At 43.0% G+C, this 19603-nt stretch overlaps 1 protein-coding gene across 29 annotated transcripts in view; it reads right to left on the minus strand.

The window, feature by feature from the left end:
- The window catches only part of RIMS1 (regulating synaptic membrane exocytosis 1), a 535376-nt gene that overhangs the window by 338432 nt on the left and 177341 nt on the right, over positions 1-19603 (minus strand). For 25 of the 29 annotated variants that reach the window (XM_077289909.1, XM_077289904.1, XM_077289921.1 and 22 more), the window contains one exon: positions 4284-4351. In XM_077289909.1, the coding sequence (XP_077146024.1) occupies positions 4284-4351 (68 nt within the window). Of the gene's footprint in view, positions 1-4283; positions 4352-6379; positions 6536-19603 lie in introns of those variants that run through there. The other 4 variants (XM_077289931.1, XM_077289930.1, XM_077289935.1 and 1 more) reach the window with 2 other exon arrangements.

Raw genomic sequence — 19603 nt, forward strand, 5'->3', positions numbered from 1 at the left:
CCTGATGTACCCAAACAGTACAAACCCCCCACAAGTGACCCCATATTGGAAACTAGACCCCCCAAGGAACTTATCTAGATGTGTTGTGAGAACTTTGAACCCCCAAGTGTTTCACTACAGTTTATAACGCAGAGCCGTGAAAATAAAAATTCTTTTTTTTTTTCACAAAAATGATTTTTTAGCCCCCAGTTTTGTATTTTCACAAGGGTATCAGGATAAATTGGACCCCAAAAGTTGTTGATCAATTTGTCCTGAGTACGCTGATACCCCATATGTGGGGGGGAACCACTGTTTGGGCGCATGACAGAGCTCGGAAGGGAAGGAGCTCCATTTGGAATGCAGACTTAAATGGATTGGTCTGCAGGCGTCACGTTGCATTTGCAGAGCCCCTGATGTACCCAAACAGTACAAACCCCCCACAAGTGACCCCATATTGGAAACTAGACCCCCCACGGAACTTATCTAGATGTGTTGTGAGAACTTTGAACCCCCAAGTGTTTCACTACAGTTTACAACGCAGAGCCGTGAAAATAAAAAATCTTTTTTTTCCCACAAAACTTATTTTTTGGCCCCCAGTTTTGTATTTTCCCAAGGGTAGCAGGAGAAATTGGACCCCAAAAGATGATGTCCAATTTGTCCTGAGTACGCTGATACCCCATATGTTGGGGTAAACCCCTGTTTGGGCACACGGGAGAGCTCAGAAAGGGAAGGAGCACTGTTTTCCTTTTTCAACGCAGAATTGGCTGGAATTCAGATCGGATGCCATGTCCCGTTTGGAGAGCCCCTGATGTGCCTAAACAGTGGAAACCCCCCAATTGTAACTGAAACCCTAATCCAAACACATCCCTAACCCTAATCCCAACGGTAACCCTAACCACTCCTCTAACCCAGACACACCCAACCCTATTCCCAACCGTAAATGTAATCCAAACCCTAACCCTATCTTTAGCCCCAACCCTAACTGTAGCCCCAACCCTAGCCCCAACCCTAGTCCTAACCCTTGCCCTAACCCTAACCCTAGCCCTAACTCTAGTCCTAACTCTAGCCCTAACCCTAACCCTAATGGGAAAATGGAAATAAATACATTTTTTAATTTTTCCCTAACTAAGGGGGTGATGAAGGGGGGTTTGATTTACTTTTATAGCGGGTTATTTAGCGGATTTTTATGATTGGCAGCCGTCACACACTGAAAGACGCTTTTCATTGCAAAAAATATTTTTTGCGTTACCACATTTTGAGAGCTGTAATTTTTCCATATTTGAGTCCACAGAGTTATGTGAGATCTTGTTTTTTGCGGGATGCGTTGATGTATTTATTGGTAACATTTTCGGACACGTGACATTTTTTGATCGCTTTTTATTCCGATTTTTGTGAGGCAGAGTGATCAAAAACCAGCTATTCATGAATTTCTTTTGGGGGAGGCGTTTATACCGTTCCGCGTTTGGTAAAATTGATAAAGCAGTTTTATTTGTCGGGTCAGTACGATTACAGCGATATCTCATTTATGTCATTTTTTTATGTTTTGGCGCTTTTATACGATAAAAACTATTTTATAGAAAAAATAATTATTTTGGTATCGCTTTATTCTCAGGACTATAACTTTTTTATTTTTTTGCTGATGATGCTGTATGGCGGCTCGTTTTTTGCGGGACAAGATGACGTTTTCAGCGGTACCATGGTTATTTATATCAGTCTTTTTGATCGCGTGTTATTCCACTTTTTGTTCGGCGGTATGGTAATAAAGCGTTGTTTTTTGCCTCGTTTTTTTTTTTTTTTTCTTATGGTGTTTACTGAAGGGGTTAACTAGTGGGGCAGTTTTATAGGTTGGGTCGTTACGGACGCAGCGATACTAAATATGTGTACTTTTATTGTTTTTTTTATTTTATTTAGCTAAAGAAATGTATTTATGGGAATAATTTTTTTTTTTTTTTCTTTATTTAGGATATTTTTTTTATTTTTTTTTTACACACATGTGGGGAATTTTTTTTTAACTTTTTTACTTTGTCCCAGGGGGGGACATTACAGATCATTGATCTGGCAGTGTGCACAGCGATCTGCTGTGCAGGGCTGCAGGCTTACCAAGTGTCTGCTCTGAGCAGACACTCGGTAAGCCACCTCCCTCCCTGCAGGACCCGGATGCCGCGGCCATCTTGGATCCGGGACCTGCGGCGAGGAGGGAGGTAGGAGACCCTCAGAGCAACGCGATCACATCGCGTTGCTCCGGGGGTCTCAGGGAAGCCCGCAGGGAGCCCCCTCCCTGCGCGATGCTTCCCTATACCGCCGGTACACCGCGATCATGTTTGATCGCGGTGTGCCGGGGGTTAATGTGCCGGGGGCGGTCCGTGAGCGCGGCCGATCGGCTATGACGTACTATCCCGTCGAGGGTCAGATAGGCCCAGGTCACCTCGACGGGATAGTACGTCTAAGGTCACAGAGGGGTTAATGTTCAGTCCTAGTCCTAGTCTGCCTCTATTGGACAAACCATTAGCAGATTTGGTTTCCAGAATTACCATATGTACTCAAGTATAAGTCGACCCGAGTATAAGAGGAGGCACCTAATTTTGCCCCGAAAAACTAGGTAAACTTATTGACTTGAGTATAAGCCTGGGTATGCATTGTCCCCTCATCCCTATCCTGGTATGCATGGCTCCCCATCCCTATCCTGGTATGCATGGCTCACCATCCCTATCCTGGAATGCATGGCTCCCCATCCCATCCTTGTATGCATGGCCCCCCATCCCTGTCATTGTAGGCATGGCTCCTTATCCCCTATCCTTGCATGCATGGTTCCTATAAAAAAAAAACACACATCCTACTTACCTCCCTTAGCGCCCTCGCTGCATCTCTTTCTGGCGCCAGCAGCTCTTCCTGCCGAACAATCACGTGACCCCGCTCATTAAGGTAATGAGTATTCACTCCACGCCTATGGGAGTGGAGAGGCGTGAATATTCATTACCTTAATGAGCGGGGACATGTGATTGCTCGACTGGAAGAGCTGTTGGCGCTGTCATCTCTGTTCTCCCTGCGATTTCTGTGCCCTTCAGCTATATGCCCCCTGCGATCTGTGCCTCCCAGCTATGTGTATCCCTGTGATCTCTGTGGCTCCCAGCTTTGTGCCCCCCTGGGATCTATGCGCCCCCCTGTGATCCCTGTGCCCCCCTACTATGTACCCCCTGCAATATTTGTGCTCCCATGTGATCTGTGCCCCTGTGATCTATCCCCTCCAGCTATGTGCCCCTCTGTGATCTCCGTGCCCCCCAGCTATGTGCCCTCCTTTGATCTTTGTGCCAGCCAGCTATATGCCCTCCCTGTGATCTCTGTGGCTCCCAGCTTTGTGCCCCCTGTGACCCCTGTGCCCCCTGCTATGTACCCACCTGTGATATTTGTGCTCCCATGTGATCTGTGTCCCCTGTGATCTCTGTCCCCTCCAGCTATGTGCCCCCCAGCTACAGTAAGTGCCCCTCCGTGATCTGTGTCCCCCAACTATGTGCCCTCCTTTGATCTTTGTGCCCCCCTGTGATTTCTGTGCCCCCCTGTGATCTTCGTGCCTCCCCTGGAAAAGCAGCTGTGAGAAGCAACATGATCAGCATCACCTAACATCACAGCTGCACCAAAGAGAAGCAGCTCCAGTCGTCACATTAAGGGTGAGTTACAATAAATAATTGTTTGACTAAATATACCGGGGTAATTTTCAAGGTGATCATTTTTATGTGGTCCCCGGATGATGGCAGAAATTTCCAAATGGCCCCCGGCTGTAAAAAGGTTCCCCACCCCTGCTTTACTTAGACAGATAGTGGCTGATGACCGGATCATGCAGTTTATTTGAAATGCCCTATTTATTCTAATAATGGCTGGACCGTACATGACAAGCAGTATTTACCTATTGTGCCCCCCTATCTCCTTATAGACTGCAAGCCAAGAGCAGGACTCTCACTCATCCTGAAACTGAAGAATTATGTGTCACTTTGTAACGTTTTTATTTTCTGCACATGTTCTCTCTTTACTTTAAATTGCTGTGGAATATGTTGGTGCAATATAAATAACTATTATTATTATTATAATTATTATTACTACTACATGGGGGGTCGAACAAGCGCATCTTTATAGGATCTAGAATGCTACAAGCACCCATACATCTGACCTTTATACAGGTGGGGCCCAGGTCCAAATTTTGCAACAGTGCCCATCGGACTCTAGTTACACCACTGTTTCCCATAGTACAATTTTCACATCCTAGCACCCTATGAAATGTACTGTTAGGAGACAATGGTGAATTTTCTTACCGAACCAAGAGGGGATGTGTCTCTAGTGTGCCATGTGGCAGGATCCAGCCAGTAATAGTCCAAGTCACCTGTAACAAAAGAAAACATTAAAGATAGATACACTTTCATGTCTCCAGATTTGCATTTTTGTATGTACCAGTATTCCTTTTCTTTTGCTGAGAAAGATTTGCCTATAAAGTGTTACAGAGAAAAAAAACACTAACCATAGGCATACCTATAAAATAATAAAAGAAGCATTACTCACCTGTTAAACAAAACCTGTCAGCATGTTTTTACACAAGTACTGGTTATCTAGGCGCTTTCTCCTTCCCCAGTAAAAAAAAAAATACACTTTTTTGTAGAAATCAGATGAGAAATCCAACATAGAAGGCATATGCAAATCAGTCTGGAAGTGCATTAGGGGTGTGTCAATGCCTTTAGCCTGCTTCTTCCAAGTGCTTTCACATGCCCTTAATGCACTCCCCGCCTGATTTGTATATAGCTTCTACACTAGATTTGGATCTTTAAAACAAAATGTGTAATTTTTATTAGGGAACATACCACTACATGTAAAAAAAGTTCACAGGTTCAACGTCAATCCGCTGCCACTCCGACGCCATAAAATGACTGCTGAGGCCAATGATTCCGGTATATGTCATTAATGCACTAAATCAAAAATGTAATGCAGCTGATGTACTTACCTAGGTCAGAAAGGATTGTCTAAACTAGTATATGAAACTGTAACAAACCCTCAGCACTGACAACAAAACAGATTCTGAAAATGATGAAAAAGTAGACTTGTCATTGAGGTTTCTTACTTGAAACCAGAAGTCACTTTACAAAAACATATCAAAGCTATATAACAGTTGTAAACAATAAAAACAAAACCCGTACATAAAATGGTATCACTGGGTATTTGGATTTAATGGCAATTTCTAGATCAAACTTTAGGACTAGTCAGTGACATGCAGAATTCATGTAAAAGGATCAGTCTTGAAAATGTCATTTACTTTGCATATATTGGTAATTTTAATAATCCAGATTTAATGATTCAAGATGTCAAACAGTGTAGCTTTAAGTTATTGGATGGTTTCATCTTTGCAAATGTGCTCCAACCAAAGATAGTAGCGGTATTATTAATAATAATTATTATTATTATTATTCTGGTAACTACACATAGCCACTAATAAAATATTCAGCACAGTATCTAGAATTACATTTCCCTGTAACAGTCATCAGCCATGCACATTACACCACAAATTAGTAGATACTGTAAAGCGCGTCAGTGTCTGGAGTTTTATAGCTTTTTAAAACTTCATTGGTTTTTAGTGCCTCATTATAGAAACTTCATCTTGAATATTTAAAAATATCCTGGAATGAAAAAAAAAAGTTTATTCCATTCTGGATGCATGATTTCTTTTTGTCCGGCTACATCTGGAGACAGATTTATATCGTAAGTGTTTATTGACTATTGCTAATGTATTTATTGCGGCTCAAATGTAGAACTTGCGTTATCGAAAAAGCCCTTTTGGGCAGAGAAGTAAACGTGTCCTTCTGTTGGGACACCCCCAACCCATCCTCAATCGCTGTACTCAGCGCTGACCGCAGACTCCTTCCATCACAGCCCCCGTTAATCACAGCACACAAATAGGCACTCATTGCTTTTCAATAGGCTCTTAAAATGTACTAACCACAGCAGGACTGAGGGGACACAGGACACTCCAATTGTCTTCTGCCAAACACAGCGGCTAAAAATAAGCCAGACAATCTGTATGAATGTTATCCAAGACAATACCGCGGGTCTATGAGGTGTGGACATGCAGGTCCTCTACCATGATGCAGATTAACCCTTCCCAAGGCATGCATGCTGGATCTTCAGCACAATTGGTAATAGGGTATAAAACATACTGAAGAGCAACGCATGGCGGAGAGCAATATATACATAATATCAGCATTTCTCAATGGGTTAAGCATCCAAACCAGCAAACCGAGCAGATTACAGCAAGCCCCAGTTTCCTTCCGAATCATGCAGCTACGGCCGCGCTGCTGTAAAATGCTGCATTGTGTAAAGATGAGCATACAAAATCCTGCCCCATCTGCAGTACCATGACGGTTACCTGTCCCTGAGTGCAGCGTCTGGAGCAGAAACTGGACAAGCCCAGAGAACATATCAGAGGCACGAGAATGCTCATAAAGCGAGCCGTCGACAGGAATGTGGCTGGCGAGCGTCGTATAAACGCACAAGCAGCGGTGCGATCTAACCATTGACAGCTATGTTCACATAAAACTCATCAGCGCCGGCTTTCTTTGAGGTCTGAGCCAAAATACTCTGCAGTGTCAAACAATTCGCGTCGAGGAGGCCAAAGCTGCCATATACAGGGTGCTGCTGTCATCAAAACAAATCTCTGCAGCCGATTGCCCTCATTGATTAGCACATTAATCAATAGCTACTCAGTGCAATGCTAACTAGATCTCGGCTTCCCCCAATATGTCTAACCTGATGAGTTTAAAATTAACGGTCTCGTGAAGAAGGATGCAAATGCCGCTCTTTTGTAGACAGTGGCATGAAATAAATATTCTACCTCATAAAAGCTGATGTGAGAAAAGTGAGGCTCAGGAAATTCAGGATCAATAAGACTGCCGCAACCATTATTCCTGTTTAGCCAGGATATTCTGACTGGCTTCCAATGAACTATATGGTAAAGTATAGGGTAAAATAACGGGACTCATATGTGTTCACAACTACAGTGACACAGCTCGGTTGCCAGATATCTGGGGCCAGAAGTTCCTTCCCTGTCCCTAACGCTAGGGGTTCCCTAGCTATCCCTGCGCCCTGATTACTTATGATGGGGAAGACACCAGGGCTACATACTTGCTGAACTCCTGAATCAGCTCTATCTCTGTCCCCCACCCAGAAAAGTGGGTAGTAATAGTGTATGAATATACACAAACCAAACAAACAAGGAAGGATGCACAGGGATAAAGGAAAAATACCAATCATACAAATATGCACTAACAGACAACAGAGAGAAACACCAATGAGAAAAGGAATGCTAACAAAATAGGAGAGGAAGAGGATTGTCAAACAGCCAAACAGTCCAAGCAACAGTCACAGAACAATACTCAAAACGCCTCTACCAACAACAGACTTCTGCACTCCACACCAGGCAGTACAAGACTTAACACTGGCAATCCAGATTGTCACAGGTGAGTATATATAGGAGAGGGGAGTGGCCAGCACTGAACAGCTGAGATCATCCAAGAAGGGAGGCTTCAGAGATTCTAATTCATGATTATTCCACATCATTAGGATTTGTGGAGGTCTAACCTTAGAGTTATGGGTCCGCCCACAGTTCAGTAATCTGCAAACCGACCCTGCATGAGTAAATAGTGCTGTGTTGTATTTATGAATCCTCCCATTCTGTGCACTGCGCGCTAGCAGGATTCTCTCGTGCCGGCAGCGGGTGGTCATCTGAGTGCAAGTAAGTGATATTCATACTCCAGCCACATTCCGACTAGATTGTTTCCAGCCTTGCTCAATACACCTGCATTCAATGAAGCCGTGCCCATCTAGTCGGCATGTGACTGAATGTATATGTATGTGCAGTGAGAGCTCAGATGCCTGCAGTCACATACTGTGTAATGAGTGAAGACTTGTAGCCTAAGGCCAGACAACCCCTTTAATAAATGGAACACATTTTTTTTTAAAAATGGACAAATAATGTTCTTCTTCTGTGTTGTAGTATTCTTCACAATGGGAGAATGGCTTGGCCAGGAAATACTAAGGTAGCTCAATTTAACTAGCTACTCCTTTATGGTTCATACAGACGTCCATGGATCTCAGTCCAATTACGGATCGCAATAGATGGACGGGCCGCTTTTCTCCTGACTGGAGCATGACAACGTCATATATTTCTATGAGACTGCCACGCTTGGATCAAGAGACCAGTGGCAGGTCTGTGGACCGAGACCCACGGGCATCTGCATGAGACCTTATTTTGAAGATCAGTAATGGTGTCAATGGTTGGAGTCGCACTGATTGGTAAGTGATGGCATATACTAGCAACAGCACATGCAAGTGCAACCAGCACAGACCAGGGAGTCATTTAGGCTAGATTAACACATGTGTGAACAGGCTTGGACTGGCCCACAGGGAAACTGGAGAATCCTCCAGTAGGCCCCTGTGTAACAGTGGCCCCCACGTCCATCTATATGAGCAGTAATACACATGATTCATTATTTTTAGACAAAGGCAGCATTAAATTATTCATTTAATAAACTACCCAGTTAATTACTATATATAGAGTAGGTATAGGCAAAAAAATTATATTTGCATGTATATGAACAGTGGGCCCCCAGTGTCAATGTTGCTGGTGGTCGATAATGACTTTTAGGATTCCTACTTCCAATAAATGGCACTAGGGGTCAAGTCATCTTCCTCTCTGAAAAGGCAATGTGCATATTTAATTTCCCAAAGTAGCACTGCATGGCCTATAGGTCTCCTTACCCTGGCAAGTCAGGCATGTCACTCTCCACAAGGAGAGAAACTACCCTTTAAACTCTAGTAATAGGGAAACCGACTGATCACAGGAACTGGGGGAGGAAACCTTCTTTCTGCTAGCTGTGATAAACTGCCTACAAAGCAGATAGAGCCTGGGGATCACAGCTTATCCAGTGCCTCCACTCCTCCAACCTTTACACCCCACGTAGTAATTTGTGAAATCCATATCTTCTACTTCTGCAAGCCAGCTCTGTTGCACCAACAAGATCAAATCTTCAATTTCGCCATTCAGCTGTACGCAACTTTTAGCAGTAGCTCACAGTTGATTTCACTGCTTGATACATCTCTGTGTCTTAACACCATACAGAAGAATATAATATACATATACAGATGGGACTGTAACTGTACACGATCAAACCAGGTACAGAAACCATAACTATTCATGCTGTCAGCTACATCTCTAGTAGCACACTATGCTGTCACCTCCATCTCCTCTCTGGCTCTCACTGTGCTGTTGTCCTCTTGATCTCCTCCCTAGCTACCACTATGCTATTCTGCGTGAAATCCAGCTCTCCCCATCACAGCTCATACAAGTATAGGAGAGATGGAGCATGTATACTCCCGCTTAGGATAGGTAAACTCCTATTTAGTGGCTCTATGCATGAAAATAATACCGGTAAATGCTTTGCAACCAGTCAGGACAAAGTAAGAATCACCAGAGCTACAAATCCATGCATATATTTCATATTTTGCTGAAATGACAGGTACACTATACAGGTTATGTTTCAGATTTTTTTAATTTTAATTTTGGATGCTTGGTATGTTTCTAAAAGGAAATAAAAAAATAAATCTACACAAAAATCTGAATGATTTAGCGTGGATCTTGCCGTGAGCTTCTTTACAGCCTATATACAGGCACATCTCACAAAATTAGAATATCATCAAAAAGTATATTTATTTCAGTTCTTCAATAGAAAAAGTGAAACTCGTACATTATATAGAGTCATTACAAACAGTGATGTTTTTCAAGTGTTTATTTCTGTTAATGTTGATGATTATGGCTCACAGCCAATCAATACACAAACATCATTATCTCAGTAAATTAGAATACTTTATAACACCAGCTTGAAAAAATGATTTTAAAATCTAAAATGTTGTCCTACTGAAATGTATGTTCAGTAAATACACTCAATACTTGGTCGGGGCTCCTTCTGCATCAATTACTGCATCAATAAGGTGTGACATGGAGAGGATCAGCCTGTGGCACTGCTGAGGGGTTATGGAAGCCCAGGTTGCTTTGATAGCAGCCTTCAGCTCGTCTGCATTGTGGGGCTGGTGTCTCATCTTTTTGACAATACGCCACAGATTCTCTACGGGGTTAAGGTCAGGCAAGTTTGCTGGCCAATCAAGTACAGTGATACTGTTGTTTTTAAACCAGGTATTGGTACTTTTGGCAGTGTGGACAGGTGCAAAGTCCTGCTGGAGAATGAAATTTCCATCTCCAAAAAGCTTGTGGCAGAGGGAAGCATGAAGTGCTCTAAAATTTCCTGGTAGACGGCTGCGCTGACTTTGGTCTTGATAAAACACAGTGGACCTACACCAGCAGATGACATGGCTCTCCAAACCATTACTGATTGTGGAAACTTCACAATCTTCTCCCTATAGCCTTTGGTAAAGTTACCCAACCATCTCAAATACTCACTGGCTAATTTCTTGCATCTTTTAACTGCTTCATATCCTCCATAATTATGTATGGCTACTCTGTGTGAAGTGGGCTGTCCTTTAGTGTTGCCCAAGTGACCACTGTAAGCTACAATTCCCACAACACCCGACAACCCTAAAGGTTTCCACCATCCTTCAATTCTTCATGTAATTTAGATCTATTCCCTTTATGTGTCCTCTCCTAGGCTAAAACATTTCTTTGATGCCCATACCAACCAATCACAGCACAACGTTCTTTTTAATGAAGCGGTTTAAAAAACAAAAGCTGGACTCCGATTGGTTGTTGTGGGTAATAACGACAGTTTCTCTATCAGACAGTGTAGATAAAGGCTGGCTGTAATTATATTGTATTCTTAGGTAGAAGGTGTCTTTTACGGCAAATATGGATATAAATATTCATGCTTCTAATGCGGAAAACCATTGGTGTTTAGTGGCTGGTACTCCTGCACTTAGTCCGCTATGTGTATCACACAGCTGAGCGACAGAGAGACAGGAGGGAGCGGTTTCTCCATTTACAGGAGTGGGCGCACAGTGGCTGTCAGGTCCAAATCCATGTCTGCTGTCACTGTGTGACTGCAGACTTACGAATCCCCCCAGGGCACACACTGCCTGCTGCGGGGGTTCACCGGTTTCTGACCCACGATCGGAGGGTATGTATCAGTAATACATACCCCAGCAAGTGGGCGCGGCCTCACTCCATACCCTTGTATGGTGTGAGGCCACGCCCTCTAGTCGGCCACACCCACTGGACGGCAGCATCTCTAGTCAGAAGGGCGGCCTTGCTCAATACAAGTGTGTGGAGTGAGGCCGCACCAACTGACTGGGCTCTGGCCGGGAGTATGTATAACGCATACATACCCTCTGGTCCCGGACGAGAAACCGGCAAATCCTTGCAGAGAAGTGTGTGAGTCACACAGTAACTGTAGACTTATCAATTTGGACTGGATAACCCCTTTAAGAAAATACCCAAGACATAAATCTAAAAAGGTATGCTCTGAGCAAGGGCAACCCGCCATGAAAGAACTACAGGACGCATGCAAGGGCAGCAAAAGCCTCTGACGCTCAGTTTTCAGGGGGTGATAGCTGCAGTGACGAGCACTTTTAGATATTGTTTAGATCTGAGAACTTTATTCTAAAATTTAAAGGTACTAAGCTATGACTGATACTGTGAGAGTAAATGAATCTACCAGCAGGTTTTTGCTATGTAACCTGACAGTAGGATGAGGTAGGTAGGGGCAGATGTGTCACTTACTTTACTGGGTGCCGAGTTGTGATAGAATCACAGTTTTCTCTGCGGCAGATCTTGTAGAGCTTGAAATGCAGAGCTGTGTATAACCCCGCCAACACTGCTTATTGGCAGCTTTATGTGTACAGTGTATATAGGGAGAAAGCTGCTAATCAGTGATCTGGGCGGGGTTGGACCAGGAGGCACAAGAAACCTAGTCCTGTAGTGATAATCTCCACCTGATAAAACACTGATTTTATTAAAACAGCAAAACACAACCCAACAAGTGACACATCATTGGAATCAAGCTATCAGTCCCTAAATAAAATCCAGAAAAAAATTAAACCACAACAAAAACTATTTCCAGAAAGACATGGTCAGTACTTCACGGGTACAGAAGAATGTATTTGTTATCTTGATATTGTGAAAGTACATAATGATCCTGTAGCTTACCGGTTACACAACGTGAGACAAGTTAATCACTCTTGTCTTCCTCGTTTTCTCATTCCCGTTGACAAGATCCACAAATATTTTATTTCTGGGTTGCAGCCATTTCAGCACTAATGCATTTAACCCCTGTTGTGCCTTGTGAAGCATGGAGAGACCTGATGAAAGGAGAGACTGCAGCACAGGGTTGTTTCAGGGCACAATTTCCTTATTTGCAGTTGTTTGTATTCACTTTTGGATTATAAAATATGTGTTTATTAATTATTATTATAGAACATGATTGATAAAGGGTCAGCAAACATCACAACCACTCAGATAACTGTCATTACTATATTGATAAATTGCACTGTCCATATACAGATCATGTCTTTGGTGGCAGACTACTATCCATACTACTATAACAGTACCAGCAATATCCTATAAAAAAAACAAACTATAATCCCCTGTAATTCGTTACAGGCAGATTTTTTTTTCTTGCTTCACTGTAAACCTGCCGCTTCCTTTCGGGGAAAACCACCAACTTATTAGCAGGGTTACTTGACAATAAACTGTTCTGCTATTTAACCTCCTGCTTCTCTCTACAGAAGAAAACGGAGAGTAGCTGGATGAAACTAGTTGGCATGTGACTGCAAATACGCAAACCGCCAACTCACCTGGAGAGTACAGCAGAATCGTGACAGTATGCGCATTGCTCACTGTCACAATTGAGCTGCCTGCAGGCACACAGAGTGTCAGCAGACTTTTATTTTTAATCCAAAGAAGCTCTTTAACCCCTTAAAAACAAGCGCCATACATGTACGGCACTCTTCAGAAGCTGCTGTATGGAGCATGCTAAGGAGATGAGCCTGCACCATTCCAGTAGATGATTGCTGTGTTATTCAGCCATCATCTGCCTCTAACAGCAGCCGGTGGAGTTGAGCTACTATTACTGCTGTTAACCTGTAAAGTATCCCTCTCAATCTCTGATTGACGTGTGTACAGTGCACAGCATGATGGTGGGATGTCGATGGGTTTCTCTTGACAGCTGGGGGATTACGCCTATGAAGACCAGAAGAAAAAAAAAAAAAGGGCAATCAGCTCACCTGTCTGGTGTATGGCAATAAAAAAGACCTCCATAAAAAATTAAATTTATTAAAAATATATAACAGTGGTAGAGAACAGACTCCCGTCTAATGAGGCATCCGGGCACCTAGGTTCTGACCACCGCGGTTCTTAGGCCGGAGTCACTACAATGCAAGAAACTCGCATGAGTCTTTCACCTCAATACCTCGGGACTGGTGCATGCGGCTGCATGTATTTCTATGCTCCAGTCCCGAGTGCCGGCATCAGTGCCTGGTATTGATGCGAGAGACTCGTGTGAGTTTCTTGCATTGCACTCATAAGTGTGACCCCGGCCTTACTCTGAGGCTGAAAAACACCACATTGCCACATAGGATACGCAATCAGGTGAGTATGAATAATATGACAGAAAAAACCCACATGCATGAAAGCGCTGATAAATAAGCACCAGAAACAAATATACAAAGATTTTATCCATCAATTAAACAATGTTTTTCAAAAAATATATATTAATAATATATAATTAAACCTGATATTTTATTAAATGAATCTGTCAGCAGGCTTTTTATATATAATCTGAGGACAGAATGAGATAGAGGCTAAATCACTGAATTTATCACTATAAAGTGCCAATTGGGGGGACTAAATTACTGTCTAGGGCCAATTGGGGGACTTAGAAACTGGTAAAAATTAAAAAAAAATAAATAAAAAAAATAAAGTATGAAAAAGAAACAGAAAAATATTTTTTCACTAAAAATGATGTTTTATAGAAAAAGCAAAGTAAACGAAAATAGTGCATGTTTGCAACATGTTGTCCGGAACAAGTGAATCTGTAAAACTGTATTCATATGATGAACACCATAAAAAATGCTAAAAATTTATTTTTTTTATTATTCTGACACACAAAATGGAATGAAAAAAGAGATCAAAAAGTCATACAGAAAAAAAAGGGTATAACTGAAAACATCACCTTGTCCCACAAAGAATGCAGCCAGACAAATTCCAACTTTTTCTACGTGCAGCCCAGTTACCCGGCTGGGTTTTAGACCCCTGATCTAGACACTTTGCTGCATGATTCCACCTGTGCCATCTGTCAGGAACACCTAATGTGCAGAAGAGGTGGGTTTCGGGCATAAGAATTGCTCAAGAAGTCAACAAGCTGTAGCAGCTCACTCTCTCTAGCACGGTTGGGGTAGGCACAGGCATGAGGTTGCTTGGTGCAAAACAGGTAGATTTATTACAGTCCGTAAATCTCCAAAACAAAAGGAAAGCACACAGCCTTTTTGAAATCAGGATAAGGAATAACAAAACAGTTTCTCTCTCAGCTCCTGTCAAGTAGACCATTACCAAGAACTCATTCACATCTCATTCCTAAAACCTTGACACAAAATCCAGGCCCATTAAAGAAAACCCTCTCAGCACTAACAGTGCTGGAGCCTGCTTTTCTGTGCTTCACATCACCGAGGCTAACCGCCTCGGTGACACATATCTCCTGTCCATGAACTGTCCAGCTGCCACCTTACAGAGCTTTGAACCTCAGCCAATGAGGAGCCAGCTAATGACGGTATATAACTAGGTCCTAATCTTGACAGTTTGCCTCATAATTCATGATCAACACTTACTGTGCCAAGCAGCTACGTCCTTGACTTAAGCCAGATAATTTTTCTGTGTGTGTTGAGCATAAATAGTATTAAAAAAAAGAAAAAAAAGACAATTCTAAAATACACCTATTTTTATTTTTGCTTCACAAAAAACTAATATAAGTTACAACAAAAAATAATACAGTCATGTCACTGTCAAAAATTAAAAGTTGTGGCCTTTGAAATGCGGAGAGTTAAAAAAGAGGGAAAGCATTGCCTTTTTACCATTAAGGGGTTAAATAATATGTGCCTAGACCTCTAATTGAAAATCAGGATATTATGGATGCATTTGTGGACTGTCAGGTGTCCTTGTGCAGGGTCCCTGTGTTTCAGCATGCACCCTGTCCCTGATGGCTCGCCTTCCCCTCAGCAGGAAGGTCGGCGATGCTTGTGTGTGAGCGACCTCTAGCAGTTAATAGAGTGCAAATATGATGGAAAGCAAATAAACAGGATCTACATTTGCGCATTGTGGAACTGAATCTTAAAATAGGAGAATATTCTTTCTTTCCTATAATTCTTATGTTCAGGATTCACTTTTTGCAAAAAAAAAATCATATACACAACAAAACTGTGTAAAAAAAAAAAAAAATCCTTAGGAGACCAGAATTAATTAAAGATGAGCAAATACACTCACCGGCCACTTTATTAGGTACACCTGTCCAACTTCTTGTTAACACTTAATTTCTAATCAGCCAATCACATGGTGGCAACTCAGTGCATTTAGGCATGTAGACATGGTCAAGACAATCTCCTGCAGTTCAAACCGAGCATCAGTATGGGGAAGAAAGGTGATTTGAGTGCCTTTGAACGTGGCATGGTTGTTGGTGCCAGAAGGGCTGGTCTGAGTATTTCAGAAACTGCTGATCTACTGGGATTTTCACGCACAACCATCTCTAGGGTTTACAGAGAATGGTCCGAAAAAGAAAAAAAATCCAGTGAGCGGCAGTTCTGTGGGCGGAAATGCCTTGTTGATGCCTGAGGTCAGAGGAGAATGGGCAGACTGGTTCGAGCTGATAGAAAGGCAACAGTGACTCAAATCGCCACCCGTTACAACCAAGGTAGGCCTAAGAGCATCTCTGAACGCACAGTGCATCGAACTTTGAGGCAGATGGGCTACAGCAGCAGAAGACCACACCGGGTACCACTCCTTTCAGCTAAGAACAGGAAACTGAGGCTACAATTTGTACAAGCTCATCGAAATTGGACAGTAGAAGATTGGAAAAACGTTGCTTGGTCTGATGAGTCTCGATTTCTGCTGCGACATTCGGATGGTAGGGTCAGAATTTGGCGTAAACAACATGAAAGCATGGATCCATCCTGCCTTGTATGGAGCATCTTTGGGATGTGCAGCCGACAAATCTGCGGCAACTGTGTGATGCCATCATGTCAATATGGACCAAAATCTCTGAGGAATGCTTCCAGCACCTTGTTGAATCTATGCCACGAAGAATTGAGGCAGTTCTGAAGGCAAAAGGGGGTCCAACCCGTTACTAGCATGGTGTACCTAATAAAGTGGCCGGTGAGTGTACATTTGCAGTACTCTGGTCCAACAGCCACATCAGTATTCTGTGGCCATCGGAGGAGAGCCATCAAATCTCCTACTGACGGCCAGCATTCCCGGGGCCTCTTCTGACTCAAACGCGCCACAACGTCATTGCTGTACTGTGACGCACTCGTGGCACCATGCCCTGACAACTGGTCAAAAAAATGTATGCTGGTAGACAGCATGGTGGTTAACAAGGCTCCGGGGGAGCCTGTTTGTTATTCTAAGGCACAGTGCTGATCAGAGTTTTTTCTCATGCAAAATCGTCATAAGAAGAAAATTGCAGTATGCTATCTGTCACATGATAGCGGGTCAGCGATGGGTCGGCATGACAACCAGAGGTCTGCAGCAGATCTCTGTGGATGTCAGTGCCCAATTGCTATGAGCGCCACCCCCTGGATGGTGCTCATAGCAAGTGAGCATTTCTGCTACACACAGGTGGTCTAATCATCGCTTGTGTGTAGCAGAGGCAATCAAAGTACTGCAGCTTCTAGTCTCCCATGGAGATCACTGAAGCATGCAAAAAGTAAAAAAAATGTTTTTAAAAATATTTAAGAAATATAAAAGTTCAAATCACCCCCCCTTTTGCTCCATTCAAAATAAAACAATAAAAAAAGTCAAATACCGTATATACTCGAGTATAAGCCGAGATTTTCAGCCCAAATTTTTGGGCTGAAAGTGCCCCTCTCGGCTTATACTCGAGTCATGTACGGAGGCGGGGTCGGCGGGTGAGGGGGAGAGAGGACTGTCGCATACTCACCTGCTCCTGGCACTCCTAAAGCTGTCCCAGCCTGTCCCATGGTCTCCCGCGGCTGCAGCTCTTCCTTTATTCAGCGGTCACGTGGTACCGCTCATTAAAGTAATGAATATGGACTCCTCTCCCATAGGGGAGGAGCCGCTTATTCATTACTGTAATGAGCGGTAACGGTGACCGCTCATTACAGGAAGAAGCTGCAGTACCATGGGACAGGCAGGGACCGCGTTAGGAGCGCCGGGACCAGGTGAGTATTTCATATTCACCTGTCCGCGTTCCATTCACCAGGCGCCGCTCCGTCTTCCCATCCTCTTGCAGTGACTGTGCAGGTCAGAGGGCGTGGTGACGTATTAGTGTGCGCGCCGCCCTCTGCCTGAACAGTCAGTGCGGAGAGACGGGACGCTGAGGAGCAGCGGGCAGCGACAAGAGGTGAGTATGTATTTTTTTTTTTATTGCAGCAGCAGCATTACATGTGGCACAATGCTGTATGGAGCATCTATGGGGCCATAAAGAACTGCATGGAGCATTATATGGGGCATTATATGGGGCCATAACTGCATGGAGCATTATATGGGGCATTATATGGAGCATCTATGGGGCCATAACTGTATGGAGCATTATTTGGGGCATCTATGGGGCCATAACTGTATGGAGCATTATATGGGGCCATAACTACATGGAGCATTATATGGGGCATCTATGGGGCCATAACTGTATGGATCATTATATGGAGCATCTATGGGGCCATAACTGCATGGAGCATTATATGGAGCATTATATGGAGCATCTATGGGGCCATAACTGTATGGAGCATTATATGGGGCATCTATGGGGCCATAACTGTATGGAGCATTATATGGAGCATTATATGGGGCCATAACTGCATGGAGCATTATATGGGGCATCAATGGGGCCATAACTGTATGGAGCATTATATGGAGCATCTATGGGGCCATAACTGCATGGAGCATTATATGGAGCATCTATGGGGACATAACTGCATGGAGCATTATATGGGGCATCTATGGGGCCATAACTGCATGGAGCATTATATGGAGCATCTATGGGGCCATAACTGCATGGAGCATTATATGGGGCATCTATGGGGCCATAAAGAACTGCATGGAGCATTATATGGGGCTCCTGATTCAATATGGATATTCAAAAACACTTAACATACTGATGTCTCAATTAATTTTACTTTTATTGGTATCTATTTTTATTTTTGACATATACCGGTAGCTGCTGCATTTTCCACCCTAGGCTTATACTTGTCAATAAGTTTTCCCAGTTTTTTGTTGCAAAATTAGGGGGGTCGGCTTATACTCGGGTCGGCTTATACTTGAGTGCATACGGTATACACATAGTTGTAATTGTCGCAGAATCTCCCAATCAATATAAAAAAAGAATTAACCTGATCGCTAAAAGGCGTAACGAGAAAAAAATTCAAAATGCCAGAATTACATTTTTGGGATCGTCGCTACATTGCAATTAAATGCAATAACGGGCAATCAAAATATTTTATCTATACCAAAATTGTATAAAAAAATAAGCCCTCACCCAACCCCAGATCATGAAAAATGGAGACGCTACAAATCTCGGAAAATGGTGCAATTTTTTAAGGTTTTTTTTTAACAAATTATGGATTGTTTTTAACACTTAAATTAAAAAGAATTTATACAGGTCCTTCTCAAAAAATTAGCATATAGTGTTAAATTTCATTATTTACCATAATGTAATGATTACAATTAAACTTTCATATAATATAGATTCATTATCCACCAACTGTAATTTGTCAGGTCTTTTATTGTTTTAATACTGATGATTTTGGCCTACAACTCCTGATAACCCAAAAAACCTGTCTCAATAAATTAGCATATCAAGAAAAGGTTCTCTAAATGACCTATTACCCTAATCTTCTGAATCAACTAATTAACTCTAAACACATGCAAAAGATACCTGAGGCTTTTAAAAACTCCCTGCCTGGTTCATTACTCAAAACCCCCATCATGGGTAAGACTAGCGACCTGACAGATGTCAAGAAGGCCATCATTGACACCCTCAAGCAAGAGGGTAAGACCCAGAAAGAAATTTCTCAACAAATAGGCTGTTCCCAGAGTGCTGTATCAAGGCACCTCAATGGTAAGTCTGTTGGAAGGAAACAATGTGGCAGAAAACGCTGTACAACGAGAAGAGGTGACCGGACCCTGAGGAAGATTGTGGAGAAGGACCGATTCCAGACCTTGGGGAACCTGAGGAAGCAGTGGACTGAGTCTGGTGTGGAAACATCCAGAGCCACCGTGCACAGGCGTGTGCAGGAAATGGGCTACAGGTGCCGCATTCCCCAGGTAAAGCCACTTTTGAACCATAAACAGCGGCAGAAGCGCCTGACCTGGGCTACAGAGAAGCAGCACTGGACTGTTGCTAAGTGGTCCCAAGTACTTTTTTCT

This window comes from Ranitomeya variabilis, chromosome 2 (genome assembly GCF_051348905.1).
Source record: "Ranitomeya variabilis isolate aRanVar5 chromosome 2, aRanVar5.hap1, whole genome shotgun sequence".
NCBI classification, from domain to species: Eukaryota; Metazoa; Chordata; class Amphibia; order Anura; family Dendrobatidae; genus Ranitomeya; species Ranitomeya variabilis.